Here is a 16,372-nt window from a genome sequence, read left to right as displayed (position 1 = left end):
TCGTAGAGAGAATCGCGCGGCGCACAGCAAGCTCGCCGGGAGTTGTAGTCCGGTACACAAATTCCCCAACCCTTACCATTCCGGTTTGCAGGGGCGCCTCCATTGGTTGTTTCGGACTAGGTAGCAGGTCTGATAGCCTGCAGTCCTGGAAATCGAGGAGCAGAAGGGACCAGAGCGAGACGTCAATCAAGCTTACCCAGCCGGGACCACAGGCTACTCCCCCATCTCTTCTCACAAGCCACACCCCCTAGATACCTTTGGCCTCGATGACATCTCCATTCGCCGGGGTTGGGGTGGGAGCGGCTAGAGGGGGTGCTGCTGGACAGAGGGATGGGGGCGAATTGACCTCCCAGTCAGGATCCAGGGGTGAGACCAGCCTCCACCTCCTTGTCTGACCCTCTTCATTTAACATAAGGCCGACCAGACTACCCAGTATATTCATCTGCACCCTATGGTCAACCGGTAGTGGTCCTGGCACCCACAGTCAACAGTTCCCTGGCAGGTGCCTTAGGCCATGGTCTCTTCTGAAAGTGGTTCGTTCCTTCCTTAGCCTTGGCTTTCCGTAGGTCTGACTAGTCTTGATCAACCAACCCCGGTAAAAACTTGATGCCCCACTGGAGGAAAAGCTAGGACTCGTAAGCGACAATTGGACTCTGGGCTCCTGACTCAAGCCTGCCCCATCGAGGAATCTGGAAGCTGGGGTCGTTGAGAACTGCCGTGGACTCTCTTGGAAAAGGGGCCCTAAGGCCCTCGGGGTGGGATGAGCTCCCAAAAATGTTACAGGGTTAAGCTTGCAGATTTAACAGTCGCGAAACAGGAAAGCTACGGCGCGGAGCATCCCTGGGATTGTTGGAATGATGCAGGAGGTGTAACCAGGGACGCCGGAATTGGGGGAGGGTGGAAGGGGGCGGCGCACTGGAAAGTTACTGAGAGATCTGGAGGTATTCTACTAACGAAAAGTATAGGTGTTAGGGGGGAGCACCTGAGCTTCCTGGAAGATACTGAGGGAGGATGGAATGCTACCGGGACTCTTCTGGGACGCTGGAGATTTTTTTTTGATACCTTAGACTATTAATGGAAATTTAGGGGGATCGCAGAGCCCTGAGATGCTACCTGGAAAATTGTTAAATCGACTAATCCCGTTCCGTACTCCAAGACGCACCTGGCTACCGAAGCGGAAACACCGGGGCAAGGAACTCAGGAATGGGGGTGGGGTGGGAGCATCAGAAAGTCGGGACCTACCCGGAATCAGAGGACAAATCGATTCGGGGCAAAGCTGAAGCTCTCTAACGGTCCTCGAAGGGACACCCTTGCTCAGCCGAAGAAAACTCGGATCACCCAGGAGCTGCAACCAGTGTCCATCCAGCGTTCGCCAACACCCCTAGTTTTCCGTCCGCTGCCGCAGACGCGGCACCTTTAAATTATTCCACTGCAGGGCACGCCCCAGCTCCGCCTCCCGCCATGCTTGGAAGGTCATACTGCGCCAGCCATGCCGAGTGTGGCAGCTTCTTAAAGGAGCTGGCTTGTGGTGTAAGGGCTGCCCCTCCCACTACAAATTAGATCATCAGGTTTATGTTCCCTTTTATTTAACAGCCACCCTACATGCCCTCCCTTCCCCAGTGTCTAATTCGACCAGCCGGAGCCCTCACTAGGCCTGTCAGAAACAGATCTTTAAAAGCAAATTATTTTTTATTTTTATTTTTTTTCTTTAATATTTATTTATTATGTATACAGTGCTCTACCTGCATGTATGCCTGCAGGCCAGAAGAGGGCACCAGATCTCATTACAGATGGCTGTGAGCCACCATATGGTGGCTGGGAATTGAACTCAGGAAATTTGGAAGAGCAGGCAGTGCTCTTGACCACTGAGACGTCTCTCAAGCCCTCCGAAAGGCAAATTCTAAAAATAAATAAGCTGGGGTCCCAGGGGTACAGGGGATAAAGTGTAGTGGCGATCATCTTGGAATCAGTTTACCAGCAGCGAGTGGTCCTCTGGGGAGTCCCTGGAAGAGAGAAGTGGCAAGAAGGGGCATCGAATCTCTCTGGCACACACTCCTTCCTCTAGGCTCTATCAATCCACAACCCAGACCTGGGCTCCAACCTTCCACAGCAGCAGAGCAGGCTGCAAGCTGAGCCACTTCCTCGACGGAACTTGCCAGATGTGGGACTATCCTGGCACTGTTCGATGTAGGTCTGGAGCTCGCTCTTCTCTGTGCCAGTGCCTCCTGGGTGCTGGGGAGAGATGACCCCCAGAACCTGGCATGAAAGCTGGTCCTGACCTCCAATACTCTAAAGCTCCAGTCAATTGGGTGTCCCACTGTTTCTCTGATGTGACCACCCTGGGCCTCACTTCTGGACCCTTGCCTTGTGGCTTGCTTCACTGTAGAACCCTTTCCCATCCCTGGATGTGGCCACAGGTCTCAGGTTTACTGGTTTAATGCCCTCTGCTGATGACCAGGAGCCTAGACTGGGTATTTAGCAATCTTTTTTACGAGCTGAAACAAGGTAACTCCCAGGCCTGAACTATATCCAAGGGTGCTACATGTGTGTGATAATCTGAGTACTCCAGCAAGACTCAAGGTGGCTGCCTGGGGCCTGGGTGACAGTAATACACCTGTGAGTGGCTATAGATCATCCATGTGGGAAAGTGCACACACAGCTGCTACCAGTGACAAAATGAGGCAGGGCCCAGGAAAATCTTCTTCCCACTACTTCTGGACCACCACTACTTCTCCAAGCCTTTCTGGCTGCCAGGTCTTTGGATCTGCCTGTCTACAAGTACATTCTCCCTTGGGCTCCCATCTCTCCAATCTAGAATTCTTAGGAGATTAGGGGAATGCTCTAAGCAGCCATCTAGCCACAGTGGCTTTTGGATCCTTAGGTATATTTTTAGTGTGTGTGTGTGTGTTTGTGTGTGTGTGTGTGTGTGTGTGTGTGTGTGTGTTTAACTCCTGTGCCTTCTGGGGTGCTAAAAAAAACTAGTTTTCCTGCAGGCTGTGGGAGGCTGAATGAGAGGACAAGAACACTATGTAGGGTGGCAGGGACACAGGCATCACACTCAGCAAACATGTCCTAAGGAGTGTGGAGCACACTGGGTATCAAGTGGTCACTGTCCATCTAGTGCTAGTGGCGAGTATGACTACTACATGGGTTGCTAGCCATCAGCAATAGGTATAAGGAAGCATAGAAGGTTCCAGAAGGACCTTGATGTAGGTGGGTGTTAGGGTAGGTCTGGAAAGGCTTCTAAGCCTGGTGGAAGTGATTGCAGAGCATTCAGGAAGCCCTGAGTGCCACTCCCAGCACCGAATACACTTCATGAGGTAGTAAGCATCCACCTAGAAGCCCAGCACTCGGGTGGTGGAAACAGAAGGACAGAAGTTCAAGGTCATCCTCCAAGGAAAGATCTTAGCAGGCCTGTAAGATGGTTCAGAGAGTAAATAAAAGTATTTGCCACCAAACCTGATGACTCCACATGGTGGAAGGAGAGAACTGACTTCCACAAACCATTCTCTGAGCTCCAAACACTGTGCTGTGTACAACCCCACCCACCCCAAATAAGTGTTTAGAAAAGATCATATAGGAGAGGGAGGAGGCCGGTGAGATGGTTCCGGAGGTAAAGGCACTCAAGTTTGGGTTTATGGTCCATGTGGTGACAGGAGAGAACCAAGTCCAGCAGGTTGTCCTCTGACCTCCATACATGTAACAAGGTGTGTGTGTGTGTGTGTGTGTGTGTGTGTGTGTGTGTATACCTACACGAATGTGTGCTGTGTGCACCCATGCACACCCCCCCCTCTCTCTCTCACACACACACACACACACACACACACACACACACACACACACACTCACCTTTTGGTTCCCTGGCAGGACTGCAGGAAGCTGTCTTTTTTTGCCCATCCAGCTGAATCAGCTGTGGTATGTTCTAGGCTTCTCTTTCAGAACGACCCTGACAACCCCAACTACCCTCAAACCCAGTTCCAGCCTCTGGGTCTTCCTTGCTCCACCTACTGTGACCCCAGGACAACTCTGTGAAGCCAGACAACCCTTGGAGCTCAGGGATCAAAATGTTCAGGGGAGGGGAAAGGAAAACAGAATTCCCAGGGAAGAGGGTAAAGGTGGCTGACCTTGATGGTGTCGTAGGCGCCAGTGATGAGTGCAATGAAGAGACTCAGCACCATGTAGATGAAGAGGCTGATGAAGGAGTAGAGGTAGAGCTGGGAGAAGAGCCACACCAGGCTACTGTGACCCTGCTGGGCCTGCATGGCTGCGAATGTCACAAACATGTCGTCCCCATTGATGAGCGAAAATAGACACTCGGAAACCATGGACAGCGAGCGGAACTGCAGGCAGTGAAGTGGGGTAAGAGGATAAGTATGGCCAGGGGTAGTCAGGCTCACCGGGGGTCAGTGGGCAGAATGACTGGCAACTGGGCCCATCTGAGGGTCATCATATCAATGGCAAGGACACAGAGTTAATAGAAAGGTCACACACCCAGGGACTGGTTCCTCAAGAGTCAGAGGGGCTGTTAGATAGAGTAACTTAAGTCAAGCCATCAGTGACCACAAGAATGACCAAGTCACAGGGTCAGGATCATTGAGGGTCAGAGGACACAGAATACAAAAGTGCTACAAGGTGAAGGAGGTGGCTCAGCTGCCAAAGCATGAGATCCCAAGTTTGATCCCCAGCACCTACATAAGAAGCTGGGCGTGGAAGTGTGCCTGTTATCCCAGCACTGAGAGGTGCAGCCAGGAGCATCCCTTGGGACTCAGAGGTCAGATCATTGATCCTGATCATAGGCCACAGGCCAATTAGACCCCGACTCAAAAGAAAAACCAAGGTGTGGCTGGACATGACAACACATGCCTTTAATCCCAGCATTCTGGAGGCAGAAGCATGCATGTCCGGGAGTTTAAGGCCAGCCTGGTTTATACAGTGAGTTCCAGGATAGTCAGAGCTACACTGTGAGACCTTGTCTCCAAAACAAAACTAGTGGGTGAATAACTTTTTAGAAATGACAGCAAAAGCTGACCTCTGGCTTCCCCATACATGTGCATACACACACAATACATGTATACATGCACTCACACACACAAACACAATTACTTATACAAATGAAAAAAAAAAAAAAACCTAAAAGTCTGTAGACCAGAGGTCAAGGTGGGTCTTTCAGATCCTCGGGTCAACAACTAAGAGACCAGAGGCAGGTAGGGAGTCTGGGGCCCTTTAATGGTAGTTCACAGATACCTGCAGCACCCAGCAGCCCATACCTTCACGTGATAGGGTCCCAGGACAATCCAGCCACAGAAGCAATAGCCTAGGTAGATGACAGCCACACAGCAGCAGAAACGCATGACACTGGGCAGTGCCACACGAAGCGTGGCAATCAGGATCTGCAGAGGGGCAAGGAGACCACAGTGAAGGCAATGGCCACAACCTAACTAGCCTCTCAAATGTCAGGGAGGACCTCACCAATGTGGCCGGGGGGCTGCTGAGAATTTAGATAGGGCAGGACCCACCTGGGAGGAGCCTAGGACATACCACAGCTGGACTCAGCTGGATGGACAGGTATGGACAGGCTCCTGTGGTCCTGCCCAGGTACAAAGACGAGTGTGTCTGTGGTAGGTGGGTATAAGAAAGAGATTTGTAGTTTGGAGAGTGCCTACTATGCACAGGGCCTTGAGTTTGACCCCTGGCACTACATAAAACCAAGTGGAATACAGCTGTCATTCTAATACTTGGGAGGTGGAAAGCAGGAAGATCAGGAGTTCAAAGTTATCCTCAGCTATGTAGCAAGGCCAGCCTGGGCTATACAAGACCTTGTGTAGAGACACAGAGCCAGGCAGATCTGTGAGTTCGAGGACAGCTTGGTCTACAGAGAAAGTTCTAGGACGGCCAGGACTACACAGAGAAACCCTGTCTCAAAAACTTAAAAAAAAAAAACAAATAAAAAAGTAAACAAAGGAAGAATAAAGAGACTTGTAGTGGGTCACAGATTGGCAGGAATTAGTGACTGCTTTGTGTGCTTGGGTTTGTCCTAGAGGCCTGGAGCAGATAATACCCAGGGACAACTCAGGGGCAGGAGACTCACATTGTACTTGTGGAAAAAAGTCAGGTAGCGGATGACACCAACCCAGACGAGCAGAGTGGAGGTACCCAAGAGGATGCTGCAGACATCATAGCTGGCTAGGTTCTGTGGGAAGGAGTTTGGGATCAATCCATAGGCATACTCTCCCTGGGGGAAAAGTGGTCCCCAAACAGGCAAGCAAAAAAAAAAAAAAAAAAAAAAAAAAATGGAGACAGAGAGACACGGGGTCCTGAGAGCAGGGCACTGGCAGGACTCATACCTTTGCCTCAATGCCAATCTTCATGACAGTCCCTGAGATGGTAAGCACATCACTGGTAACCAACAGGATGTACCAGCCATTGACGAACTCCAGCCGTTCCCACAGACTGATTTCCCGACCCCTCCGCCGCCACATGAATGCAACAAACTCCTATGGAAGGAGCCCAGATGAGGGTCTGTCTAGAAACCACTAGGCCAACACCCCCACCAGAGCCCCAGGGCTGGGCAAGGCGGGCACCAGCGCTCGTGACACCAGGGCCTCACGTTCTGCAGCAGGAAGCCACGTAGCAGTGAGCGGGCACACAACAAGAAAGACAGGGAACAGGTGAGGATGACCACCACATCAAATAGAAGCCGGAAGCTGTTGTCTCCTGCAGGAAGGAAGGTTGGTCCCATCAAAACTTACATGTGGCCATAAGAGGCTGGAGCTAAGGGCTGGACTAGGGGAGCAGTCCTGGAGGAGAATGTGAGGGTGTGTGTACATCTGGTTTAGAGGGTTAGACTTAGAGGTTCCCTAGCAGGGAGTGTCAAAATCCCTGATGAACACTGGTATGGAGCACACTTTTTTTGTAGTGTTCAGCCAAGCTCTCTACCACTAAAATATAGCCCTATCCTGTTTTGTTTTGTTGTTTGTCTCAAAGACGGGATCTCATATATCCCAGGCTGACTTCAAACTTACTATGTAGCCAAGGTTGGTCTTGAATTCAGCCTCCAGAATACTGGGATTACAGGAAAACTAATTTTAAAAAAATTTCAAAGCACTGAGGATTGAACACAGGGCTTCATGTCTGCTAGGAATTACTCTGCTATTGAGCTACTTTTGAGACAGGGTCTTGCATATCCCAGGGTAACTTGGAATTTACTATGTAGACAAGGATGAACTTCAACTCCTAATCCTTGTGCTGTGAGTATAGGAAAATATTTACTTACTTATATATTTATTTGCAGTACTGGGGACTAAACCTAAGGCCTTGAGCATGCTAGGCAACCACTGTACCACTGGGGTACATCTCCAGCTATCATTTTACTTTTTGTTTTAAGGCTGCCTTTGAACTGTTCTGTACCCAGTAGCCCAGGCAGATTTTGACTTTGTGACTCCTCCATCAACCTCCTAAGTAGCTGGGATCACAGGCCTGGTTCCCTGTGATGGACTTGACTGGGCCCAGGACACTCCCAGGTGGGACAAGGTGTGTGATCAACACCGGTGCTCACAGGCAAGGCATGGAAGGTACTATAAGGAGGCCCAGGAAACACTCGGGAGGGAGGGTCAGGGCTGTTCTTGGGGTGGTAAAGCGTCTGAAGGTAGGAGGGTTTACCGTGTCTGGAGACACTGGGGTGTTTACACTCCTGGATGTGGGTCTGGGTCTCCAAGCGGATAGGGATTCGCCCACTGTGCGCTTTATTGTCAAACGTGATCTGAATGGGTAAGGGCAGAGTAAGCCTGAGCAGCCCCAAGCATCAACTCCCAGCCCCATGACAGATGGTCCAGGTCCCAGTCTCTACCCCATCACTCTCACACCATGTTGTGTGAATGCTCCTCTGATGGCCCTTAACCAGGGAGTCCGGAGGACCACCTGTTTGCTCACCAGCACACTGAAGGTGTAACAGTCTGGGATCTCATTGTTGATGAGGCTCTGCAGGTTAATTGTCTTCAGCTGGAAGTGGATGGTGACGTTGATCAGCCTGTTGGGGGAGGCTTGGGTGAGCAGCAAGGGTGCAATGTCAGCCGCTCCTATTCTGGGCTGACTTTGCAGCTAGCAGGGCAAACAGCTTACTCAGCTGCCCATCAGCTCACTGTGTGGTGGCCTCACCCCCCACCAACTCCATTGAAGTGGCCTCAGATCCAGATTTCTGGACTTGTCCCCTCCACCTTACCCTCCACCCTACCCTCAGCTGGACCCTTGAGCCCCTCAAGAAATCAGCCCCCTCAAGAGAAAAGGGCAATACTTGTGGAATTTCAACGTGAGGTTCTTGTAACTGGTGCTGCTATCCAAGAGATCCAAGTCCTCACTGGGGATGTCGGGGGGTCTGTCAGGAGGGTCCACCTGGATACATTCTGAAGACAGGTAGTCACGGAAAGAACTCAGGGAGCAGGGGAGGCCCAGGCCAGTCTCCCACGGTCCTGTCAGGTTATCTTCACTCTTTCAGCTTCACTCTTATATGCTTTATTGCTTTTTTCCAGCACTAGGGATCAAGCCTAGAATTCGAGTGCTGGGCCAGAGTCCACCAGAGCCACACCTCCAGCCCTTCTCTTCATACCTAACTTTTTGCTGCCTCCACCAAAACCAGGGTATGATCTACCTCATGCTCTATAGCGACCACAGCATGCCTCAGGCCCTCCAAAAGCTTAGTGAGTAGAAGATAATAAAAACAATGCCTGGCTCTTCCTGCCTCTTCTTCTTTCTTCACTAAGCATGCTGCACATGTCAAATAATTCAATCTGATTACAGACAGATAACTGACAAGGTCAGGATTTTAGATCTTTTTTCTGTTTCTCTATTTTCTTTTTCTCCCAACAGCCTCGCCTTTAGCCTCTCACTGGGGGATTCTAGCCAGGCTCTCTATTGCTGGGATCTCTAGCCCAGAGGTCAGGTTTTAATCCTGGAAATCTAAACTCCCCGAAGTTAGGCCTTGCCCTGGCTACTCACCAGTGACTACCCTTGGGTCAATATCAAAGGTATCATTGGCTGGGTCCACATGGCCACGGTGGTAGTACTGCTGGCAGAGAGCCAGAGCAGAGCCATTGGCCCAAGGGCCACCCCCACCACGGACATAGGCATACCGGCCCAGGGATATGTCAGGCAGTATCAGGTACTGTGGGTAGAGGAGAAGAGGGTCTGTCAGGCCCACCTGTTCTGTATAGTACTCCCCCAACCCTCTCACACCTGCTCACTATACCTGATCCACAGCATAGAAGATGGCTTGGTAGAGCTGTTCCCGTGTATAGGCAGCAAAGGTGTCATCCGCCCCATCAGAGTAGCCCAGCAGGAAGAGATGTCGGAAGGCAATAGTGTTCTCTTCCCGGAATGTCACCACCAGCTGGTTGCTGAGCCCAAAGAGAATGAGCTGCCAAGAAGAAGCCAGAGGTTGGCCCTGAGAGTACAATTCAGCAAGGCACAGATAGAGGAAGAAGAAAAAGAGAACCCAAGAGATGTCCCCTGGGGTGAGACAAGACCCTAGTGGCACTGCAGAGGATAGCCTGTAATCTGTTATTTGGTCTAAGTTAACCCTGAGCCCTGATCCTCCTGGCTCTACCTCCGTGTTGGGATGACAGTGTCCACCACACCTGGTTTATGCAGTACTGGGGATGAAACCTAGGGCTTCACGAATGCCAGGCAAGCATTCTACTGGCTAAACCACATTCCCAGTTGCTTTTGGATTACTATTGTGATGAAACACCATGACCAAAAGCAACCTGGGGAGGAAAGGGTTTATTTGACTTACACTTTCACATCTCACTCTATCACTGAAGGAAGCCAGGACAGGAACCTGGAGGCAGGAGCTGATGCAGAGGCCATGGAGGGGTGCTGCTTACTAGCTTGCTTCTCATGGCTTGCTCAGTCTGCTTCTTATAGAACCCAGGACCACCAGCCAAGGGAGGGAACTACCCACAGTGGGCTGGGCTCTCCCTCATTGATCATGAATTAAGAACATGCTCAACAGGCTTATTTACAACCAGATCTTACGATTGCCTTTTCTCACTTGGGGTTCCCTCCTATCCACTGACTCTAGCTTGTGTCGAGTCATATAAAAACCAGCCTACACACCAGCTCCTTCTACTTTTCCTTTTTTGCCTTGAGTAGCATAGTCCTCTGCACTTCTCACTCCTGAAATTCCACGCTACACCCATCAAAACATCCCCAATGCACAGTACGAGGTGAGTACTAGAGAATGGTCAGCATTTGTTTACTGATTGACAGGTAGTGTGCTAAACTCAAGCCCCCAGGACAGGTACCATTGGTCTATTTTGTGATCTACTTTTGCTGAGAGGCGATCAGGACATCATCAGATTGACTGGGTTCAGATGTCATCTACCCAGAGCTCAGCTACAGGGTGACTACACAACTCTTAACCTGTGTGAGCCTCAAGGGCATTTGGGTATACAGTGGAGGGAAGAGTGTGGCCAGTGCTTCTGGGAAGCTACAAGGAATTATTAAGCACAGATCTTAGACTTCTTCCTAATACCCCTGTCATTGAGATGTGGCAGCACGGGGCCATTCTAAGATGAAAACAGTGGCTATGGTGGCACTTGGCAGAAGCGCTGCCTGGCTGGTCTTACCTGCACAGTGACCACCAAGATCTTGACCACCTGTAGCATAAGCTTGCAGGGCTTACGACCTTTGGCCCGGAACTTATCACAGGGGCTCATAAAGAAGTACTTGAGACGGCGGCGGAGGTCTTCCTCTTCTGGGGGAGTTGTTGGGGCTGGCGAAGTTCCCACCTGGGACCCATACCCAGGATTGGGGGTCAGCAGTCGCTCAGTCTCTAAAAGAATGGGAAAAGATAGTAGAAGATCAGGGACGGTCAGTGCCCTCTGCTTCCTTCCCCAGCAAGTCCCACCCATCTACAGGCAAGGACAGATGGAGAAGAAACACTACAGCTTGAAACTGTAGGATGGCTCAGCAAATAAGGTGTCTGTCTTTGAGCCTGACAACCTGCATTTGGTCCTCTGAACCCACAAGGTGGAAGGAGAGAACCCACAAACTCATGCACATGCACACACATACACAATAAGGAAGTGTCATTAAGAGTATTTTAAAAAGAAAGAAAATCCAGGGTTGGGATGTAGCTCAGCTGGGAGAGTGCTTGCCTAGAATGCATGAAGCTCTGAGTCTGATCCCACATAAAAGAGACTGAGCATGGTAGTGCACATCTGAAACCCCAGCTCTCGGGAGCTACAAGCAGGAGGGTCAGGAGATCAAATCTATCTCTGGCTATACAGTAAGTTTGAGGCCAGCTTGACTTACACGAGACCCTGGTAAGAAAGGAAGGGAAAGTGCAGAGGACAGAGGTAGGAAGGGGAGAAGGCACAAACTTATAATTCCAACACTGGCAAGTTGAGGCAGGAGGATTACAAGTTCTAGGCCAGCATGGTTCACACAGTGAGAGAAAGAAAATGGACCCTGGCATGCCACATGCCTACAATTCTAGCACTTGGGAGGTAGAAGCAGGAAGATCAGGAGTTCAAAGCCCTTCTCAGCCTGGGATTCTGTCTCAAGGAGAAAGAAAGGGTGGGGGAGGACAGGTAGACAGTAAAATGGCTCAGAGCGTGAAGATGTTTGCTACCAAGCTTGAGGATCTAAATTTAATCTCCTTGCTGAGCCTCAACCTCATCTTCCAAATGAAGCAACCATTACCCCCCAATAAACTGAGAACTCAATCCTCAGACAGCCTTTATCTCAGAGCCTGGACTGAGGCTAGCCAGAAAAATCCACCAGTCTTCTTGTGGGTTTGGGGGAAGAAGGACCAGCTTGGGCTGGGCTGGGCTGGGCTGGGCTGGGCTTGCTTCTTGGAGGTTTTGGTAAGGCCTACACGCTTATCCCAACTCTAGCCTACAAGTAATTAGCACAGAGCAGAGCCCACATTCCAATGTTCTCAGGACAAATCCTCCAAGAATAACCTTTGAACCCATTAGAAACCAGCCCATCCCAAGCTACGAGTCTGGCCCTAACAATACTAAAGGCTGGTATAATGATTCATGTCTGTAAACCCAGCACTCAGAGGTGGAAGTTCAAAGTTTGCCTGAACTACGTACGAAACACAGGACAGCTTGGGTTAGAGTCTGACTCAGAAGAACCCCAAATGGGCTGGCAAGGTGACTCACTAAGTAGGTAAAGGTGCTTGCTGCCAAGCCTGACGACCTGAGTTCAATCCCTGGGGCCCACATGGTGGAAGGAGATGACCAACTCTTACAGGTTGTTCTCTGCAGCCAACTAACTCACTTCATCACCCTTCAGGGGATCACATGGCCAAAAGTCAAATTCCAGCCCCAGTTCACCTCCCCAACTCTTCCAGGAACCGGAAATTAAAACCATCTACCCATAAGGCTGAGATCCTGAAACTTCTTTGAGAATCCTGCCAGATCTAGCAGGGAAAGGCCCATTCTTCAGTGCATAGCTAAGTGTGCACATAGCTAGGTCATAGCCTGGTGCTCACACCCGCAATGCAAACACTTGAGAGTTGGAGGCAAGAGAGCTGTGAGTTGGAGGCCAGTGTGGAAGAGCCAATTCTGCATACAAGAACAAAATTCCCAGGTGGTAGCAACTGCTGGAGTCCCAGCCAGTCCTGGTACCTGGTAGGCTAGAATTGTCTCTAACAGTCTAGTCACCTCCACAGGAAAACCTTTCAGGTCTCGGTCGGTCTTTCTCCTACTCTCTAAGGAAAAAACAAAACAAAACCAATGAACAACAACAAACAGATGAAGTCTGGTGGTGGTGGCTCATGCTTTTAATCCCAGCACTCAGGAGGCAGAGGCAGATAGATCTCTGTGAGTTTGAGGCCAGTCTGGTCTACGGAGTGTGTTCCAGGACAGCCAGGGCTATACAGAGAAACCCTGTCTCAAAAAACAAAAACAAACAAAGAAAAACAAGAAACACACAGATGTAGTCCAGGTGGCTTCAAACTCATTAGAATTGAAGATGGCCTTAAACTCTGATTCTCCTGCCACCACTTCCCAAATGCTGGAATTAAAGGCATGCCTTTGTTCCTTGGCTTTCACCCTCTACCTGACAAAACTATGTAGATTTCCCCCCCTTTAAGAAAGGGTGTACTGCTCGCTTCGGCAGCACATATACTAAAATTGGAACGATACAGAGAAGATTAGCATGGCCCCTGCGCAAGGATGGCAAACTCCTGAGGTATTCCATATGTATGTATGTATGTATGTATGTATGTATGTATGTATGTATGTCGCTGGCTGACTTGAACTCACAGAGATCTACCTGCCTTTGCCTTTGCCTCTTGGGCCTGAGTGCTGGGATTAAAGGCACACAATCAGGCCTGATGAAAACAAATTATTTTATTTGTGGTGCTGGGGATGGGTTTGCTTGTGTATGCTATACAAGCACTCTATCTGTGAGCCACTCTTTCAGCCCTAAAGCTGCCAGGATGAAGCTGGCCCATGTACAACCTGTGGTTCCTCAGGTCTGAACCTGGCTCCTCCCTGTCTTGTCTAGGTGAGCTTGTTTACAAGCTAGTAGGGAGGAAAGCCAGAGGCAGGCAGTAACTCCCTAGCTAAAAGCACAGCTAACCCATCCCAGGCACTGCTGGTCAGGACTCCCAAAGGAGTGTCTGCAACCAGTACATAGTACATGAGATTTCAGCCCAGATTTTCCCATGACAGGCCTGGAATCATACAACTGGAAGCATACAGTCTCAGTTTAGGAAGGCAAGACTGCATGGGTTTGGGCAGCTGTAATTGAATTAGTTCTATAGATTCATGCAGGCCATCACTTTAGCTCTCTTCCTGCCTGCATTTAGGGAAGCGGAACATTGGAAACTGGCTGTCAGAAGCAAGCTTGCCTTGGGACTCATGTGAAAGTTACTGAGTTCCAGCAAACTGAGATATTGGAACTTTGGCTGCAATTGGGGACACAGCTCAGTGGTAGTGTGCTTGCCTAGTAAGCATGGCCCTAGGTTTAATCCAGAAGGAGGGAGCAGAAGAGGAGGAGGAAGACTTGTTTAGGCCTGTAATCACAGCGCTCAGAGGCTGAGGAAGGAGGATTGCACATTTAAGTCTGGTGTGATGAAGCATACCTGTGACTCCAGCATTCTGGAGGCAGAGGACGGAAGATCTCAGAGTTCCAGGACTGCCAGGGCTACATGAAAAGACTGTCTCAAAACAGGTTCAAGTCTGGCCTACAGAATAAACCACTGATCCCAAACAAAACAAAACCACCACTAACAAAATCCTTGGGTTTCAAATACTGTCCTAATGAGAGAAGCTGGCTGTGGGCCTGCTGCCTGCCTGTGCCTACAAACTCTGAGCAGAGATTAGGTTGGGGAAGGCAACATTGATAAGTCACATAAAACTTGAAAAGAAATGCTCCAGAATAACAAAGCCATCCACGGTGACACACACACTCGTATAATCCCAGCACAATCGAGGTCAAGGTGGAGCTATCAGGCAGGAGTCCTGCTGTCTGAAGCTGGAGAAACATGTCCCCCCACAGTCCAAGTTCTCTGGACTATCTGCCTCTCTCTAATAAGGCAACTAAGTTTCTGCCGGCCTTCAGGATGAACAATAATAATAATAATAATAATAAAATAAAAAATAAAAAATAAAGAAAAGAAAAAACAAAAAAAAACACTAAAAACAAAACTCTCTGCCAGAGGCTTGAAAGGCTGATGCCCACCCACTGGCTCTAGAAACCATCTGCCCTTGTCGCCTCCATAGGGCAGCTAAGAAGTCTGAAGCAGACTTTAGGGGGGAAACTGAGAGCTTAGTGTCAGAGGTTGGGGAAGATGGTGTACACAGTCCCAGGAGCTGTGGAAGCTCATTGCTTGAGGCCAAGCGATGCTAATACCCATCTACTACCTGGGTTTTGGGTACTATGCAACTCTCCGCCTGAGGTTAGAGATGCTGGTACCTATCCGACACCCAGGTTCCCATGGGGACTCTGGGGAACTTCAGAACTGGAAACTGGGAGCTCATCGCCCAGGATCTATGAGCCTTCTGCCATTCTCTCCCCCAGGGGAGCAGCTGAGAAGTCTGCACTGGACTTGAGGAACCGGAGGCTGAGTGCTCACCACCCAAGGTCGGGGATGAGGATGCGCACCCGCTGCCCAGGTTCTAAGAGGCATCTGTCAACCTGTCTCCCATAGGAACGCAGAGAAGTCCTCACTGAACTTCAGAATCTTAAGCTGGATGCTCGCCGCCCAAGGTCAGATATGTCAATACCCACCCAACACCCAGATTCTAGGATCTGTGGAAGCTCTCCGCCTAAGGTCGGAGATGCTGGTGCCCACCCGCCACCCAGGTTCCAGAAGCCAAATGCCCATTTCTCCCGCACTGGGCTTGAGGAGCGGAAGGCTGGGTGCTGGAAGGCTGTGTGCTCGCCGTCCGAGGTCGAGCAGCCGGGCGCGCCCTCCCGCCGCCCGCGCTCACCTGAGCCGCGCCGGCCCGACGCGGAGGCCATGGCCGCACGGTGAGCGCGGGACGCCGGCGGGTCCGAGCGCGCGCCGCGGTGACTGCGGCCTCGCTCCCTCCCGGCGGCGCTTCAAACCTTCTCGCATCAGCTGACATGCGCCGCGGTCACGTGAGCGGGGAGTCTGCGCTGAACACGTGACGAATTCTAACCCAGCCTACAGAGCCTGGGCAGAGAGTCCGCCTCCCCCAGGACCCCACAGTGCGCATGCGCTCCCCTCGCTGGTGACTCAGGCTAAGAGGAGTCGCGCGGTCCTAGCACCGACCTGCAAGACTAACAAAAAGGTCTGCGAGGCACGCTAGCTGCTAGTGTGTGGTAGGGGGTGGTTCCGATAGGGCTCCGCGTCAGCCTTGGGACGTGTCTACAGCTTGATCTGTTACCCTCCATGGTGTCCGGTGATGATGAGAATATCATCCCCTCTACTCCCAGAAACCTTTTGTCTCCCATCCAGGCTACAAACCAACTGTATTTGCTAAGACAAATGGAGACATTTTTCTAGCAGCCCAAAGACATCTGCCTTTTCTGCACTACTCCAACAGCCTCAGTCCTGCCTTTTACTGCCAGCCACCGCCTATGAGCCGCCTGAAGGACCTTCAAAGAATGTCTTCTAGAACCTCCTAGTGGCTTCCAATGGCTTTGCAACTACCAGTAAATTTCCCGCTTAAATAGTCTCCTTGTCCTACCATTCATCTCTTTATGACTTCAGGGCATTTACTATCTCGCATGAAACTCGATAGTTGGCGAACTTAGGTTCTGCAAGTCAGGTAATTCGAGTTTAAATCTAAGCAAGCACTTCTAACCATCACTTCAAAACTTCCCAGAGTACCTTAAATTCTGTGATCTATTTCATTTTATTATTAATAATAACCAATTAAAATTTTCT

The 16,372-nt window shown here is 50.4% G+C and overlaps 2 protein-coding genes and 1 non-coding gene across 11 annotated transcripts in view; 1 reads left to right on the top strand and 2 right to left on the bottom strand.

The window, feature by feature from the left end:
- Pnpla6 (patatin like phospholipase domain containing 6) overlaps positions 1–1,426 on the bottom strand; it is a 31,574-nt gene extending 30,148 nt beyond the window's left edge. The window contains exons 1-3 of one of the 4 annotated variants that reach the window (XM_035443208.1): positions 1,243–1,426; positions 256–318; positions 77–145 (exon numbers count right to left, since the gene is read on the bottom strand). In XM_035443208.1, the coding sequence (XP_035299099.1) occupies positions 77–145; positions 256–279 (93 nt within the window). In that variant the 5' untranslated portion in view covers positions 280–318; positions 1,243–1,426. The remainder of the gene's footprint in view (positions 1–76; positions 146–255; positions 319–1,242) is intronic. The other 3 variants (XM_027415778.2, XM_027415779.2, XM_027415780.2) reach the window with 3 other exon arrangements.
- Positions 1,427–1,746: 320 nt separating this feature from the next.
- Positions 1,747–15,606, bottom strand: Mcoln1 (mucolipin 1). 6 transcript variants are annotated; one of them, XM_035443213.1, is made up of 16 exons: positions 15,450–15,579; positions 12,636–12,718; positions 10,623–10,828; positions 9,242–9,409; positions 8,992–9,157; positions 8,291–8,399; positions 7,930–8,026; positions 7,660–7,759; positions 6,608–6,714; positions 6,345–6,494; positions 6,089–6,190; positions 5,539–5,613; positions 5,268–5,390; positions 4,125–4,340; positions 2,090–2,232; positions 1,747–2,003 (listed from the first exon to the last, which is right to left on the bottom strand). In XM_035443213.1, exons 3-16 carry the CDS (start codon positions 10,710–10,712, stop codon positions 1,967–1,969), a joined length of 1,683 nt encoding a protein of 560 aa, XP_035299104.1. In that variant the 5' UTR covers positions 10,713–10,828; positions 12,636–12,718; positions 15,450–15,579; the 3' UTR covers positions 1,747–1,966. The 6 variants fall into 6 exon arrangements, with proteins under 6 accessions (XP_035299104.1, XP_035299101.1, XP_027271574.1 ...); XM_035443210.1 differs by lacking the exon at positions 12,636–12,718 and having other exon boundaries at positions 15,450–15,606; XM_027415773.2 differs by lacking the exon at positions 12,636–12,718 and having other exon boundaries at positions 2,102–2,232; positions 15,450–15,606.
- Positions 13,110–13,215, top strand: LOC113835679. Its single transcript, XR_003485362.1, has one exon. It is a non-coding gene; the product is annotated as a U6 spliceosomal RNA (small nuclear RNA).
- Positions 15,607–16,372: the final 766 nt, after the last annotated feature.

The sequence above is a fragment of the Cricetulus griseus genome, chromosome 4 (assembly GCF_003668045.3).
Source record: "Cricetulus griseus strain 17A/GY chromosome 4, alternate assembly CriGri-PICRH-1.0, whole genome shotgun sequence".
Classification (NCBI taxonomy): domain Eukaryota; kingdom Metazoa; phylum Chordata; class Mammalia; order Rodentia; family Cricetidae; genus Cricetulus; species Cricetulus griseus.
Note: the sequence above shows the minus strand (reverse complement) of the source record. Positions and strands in the feature narration are given on the sequence as shown.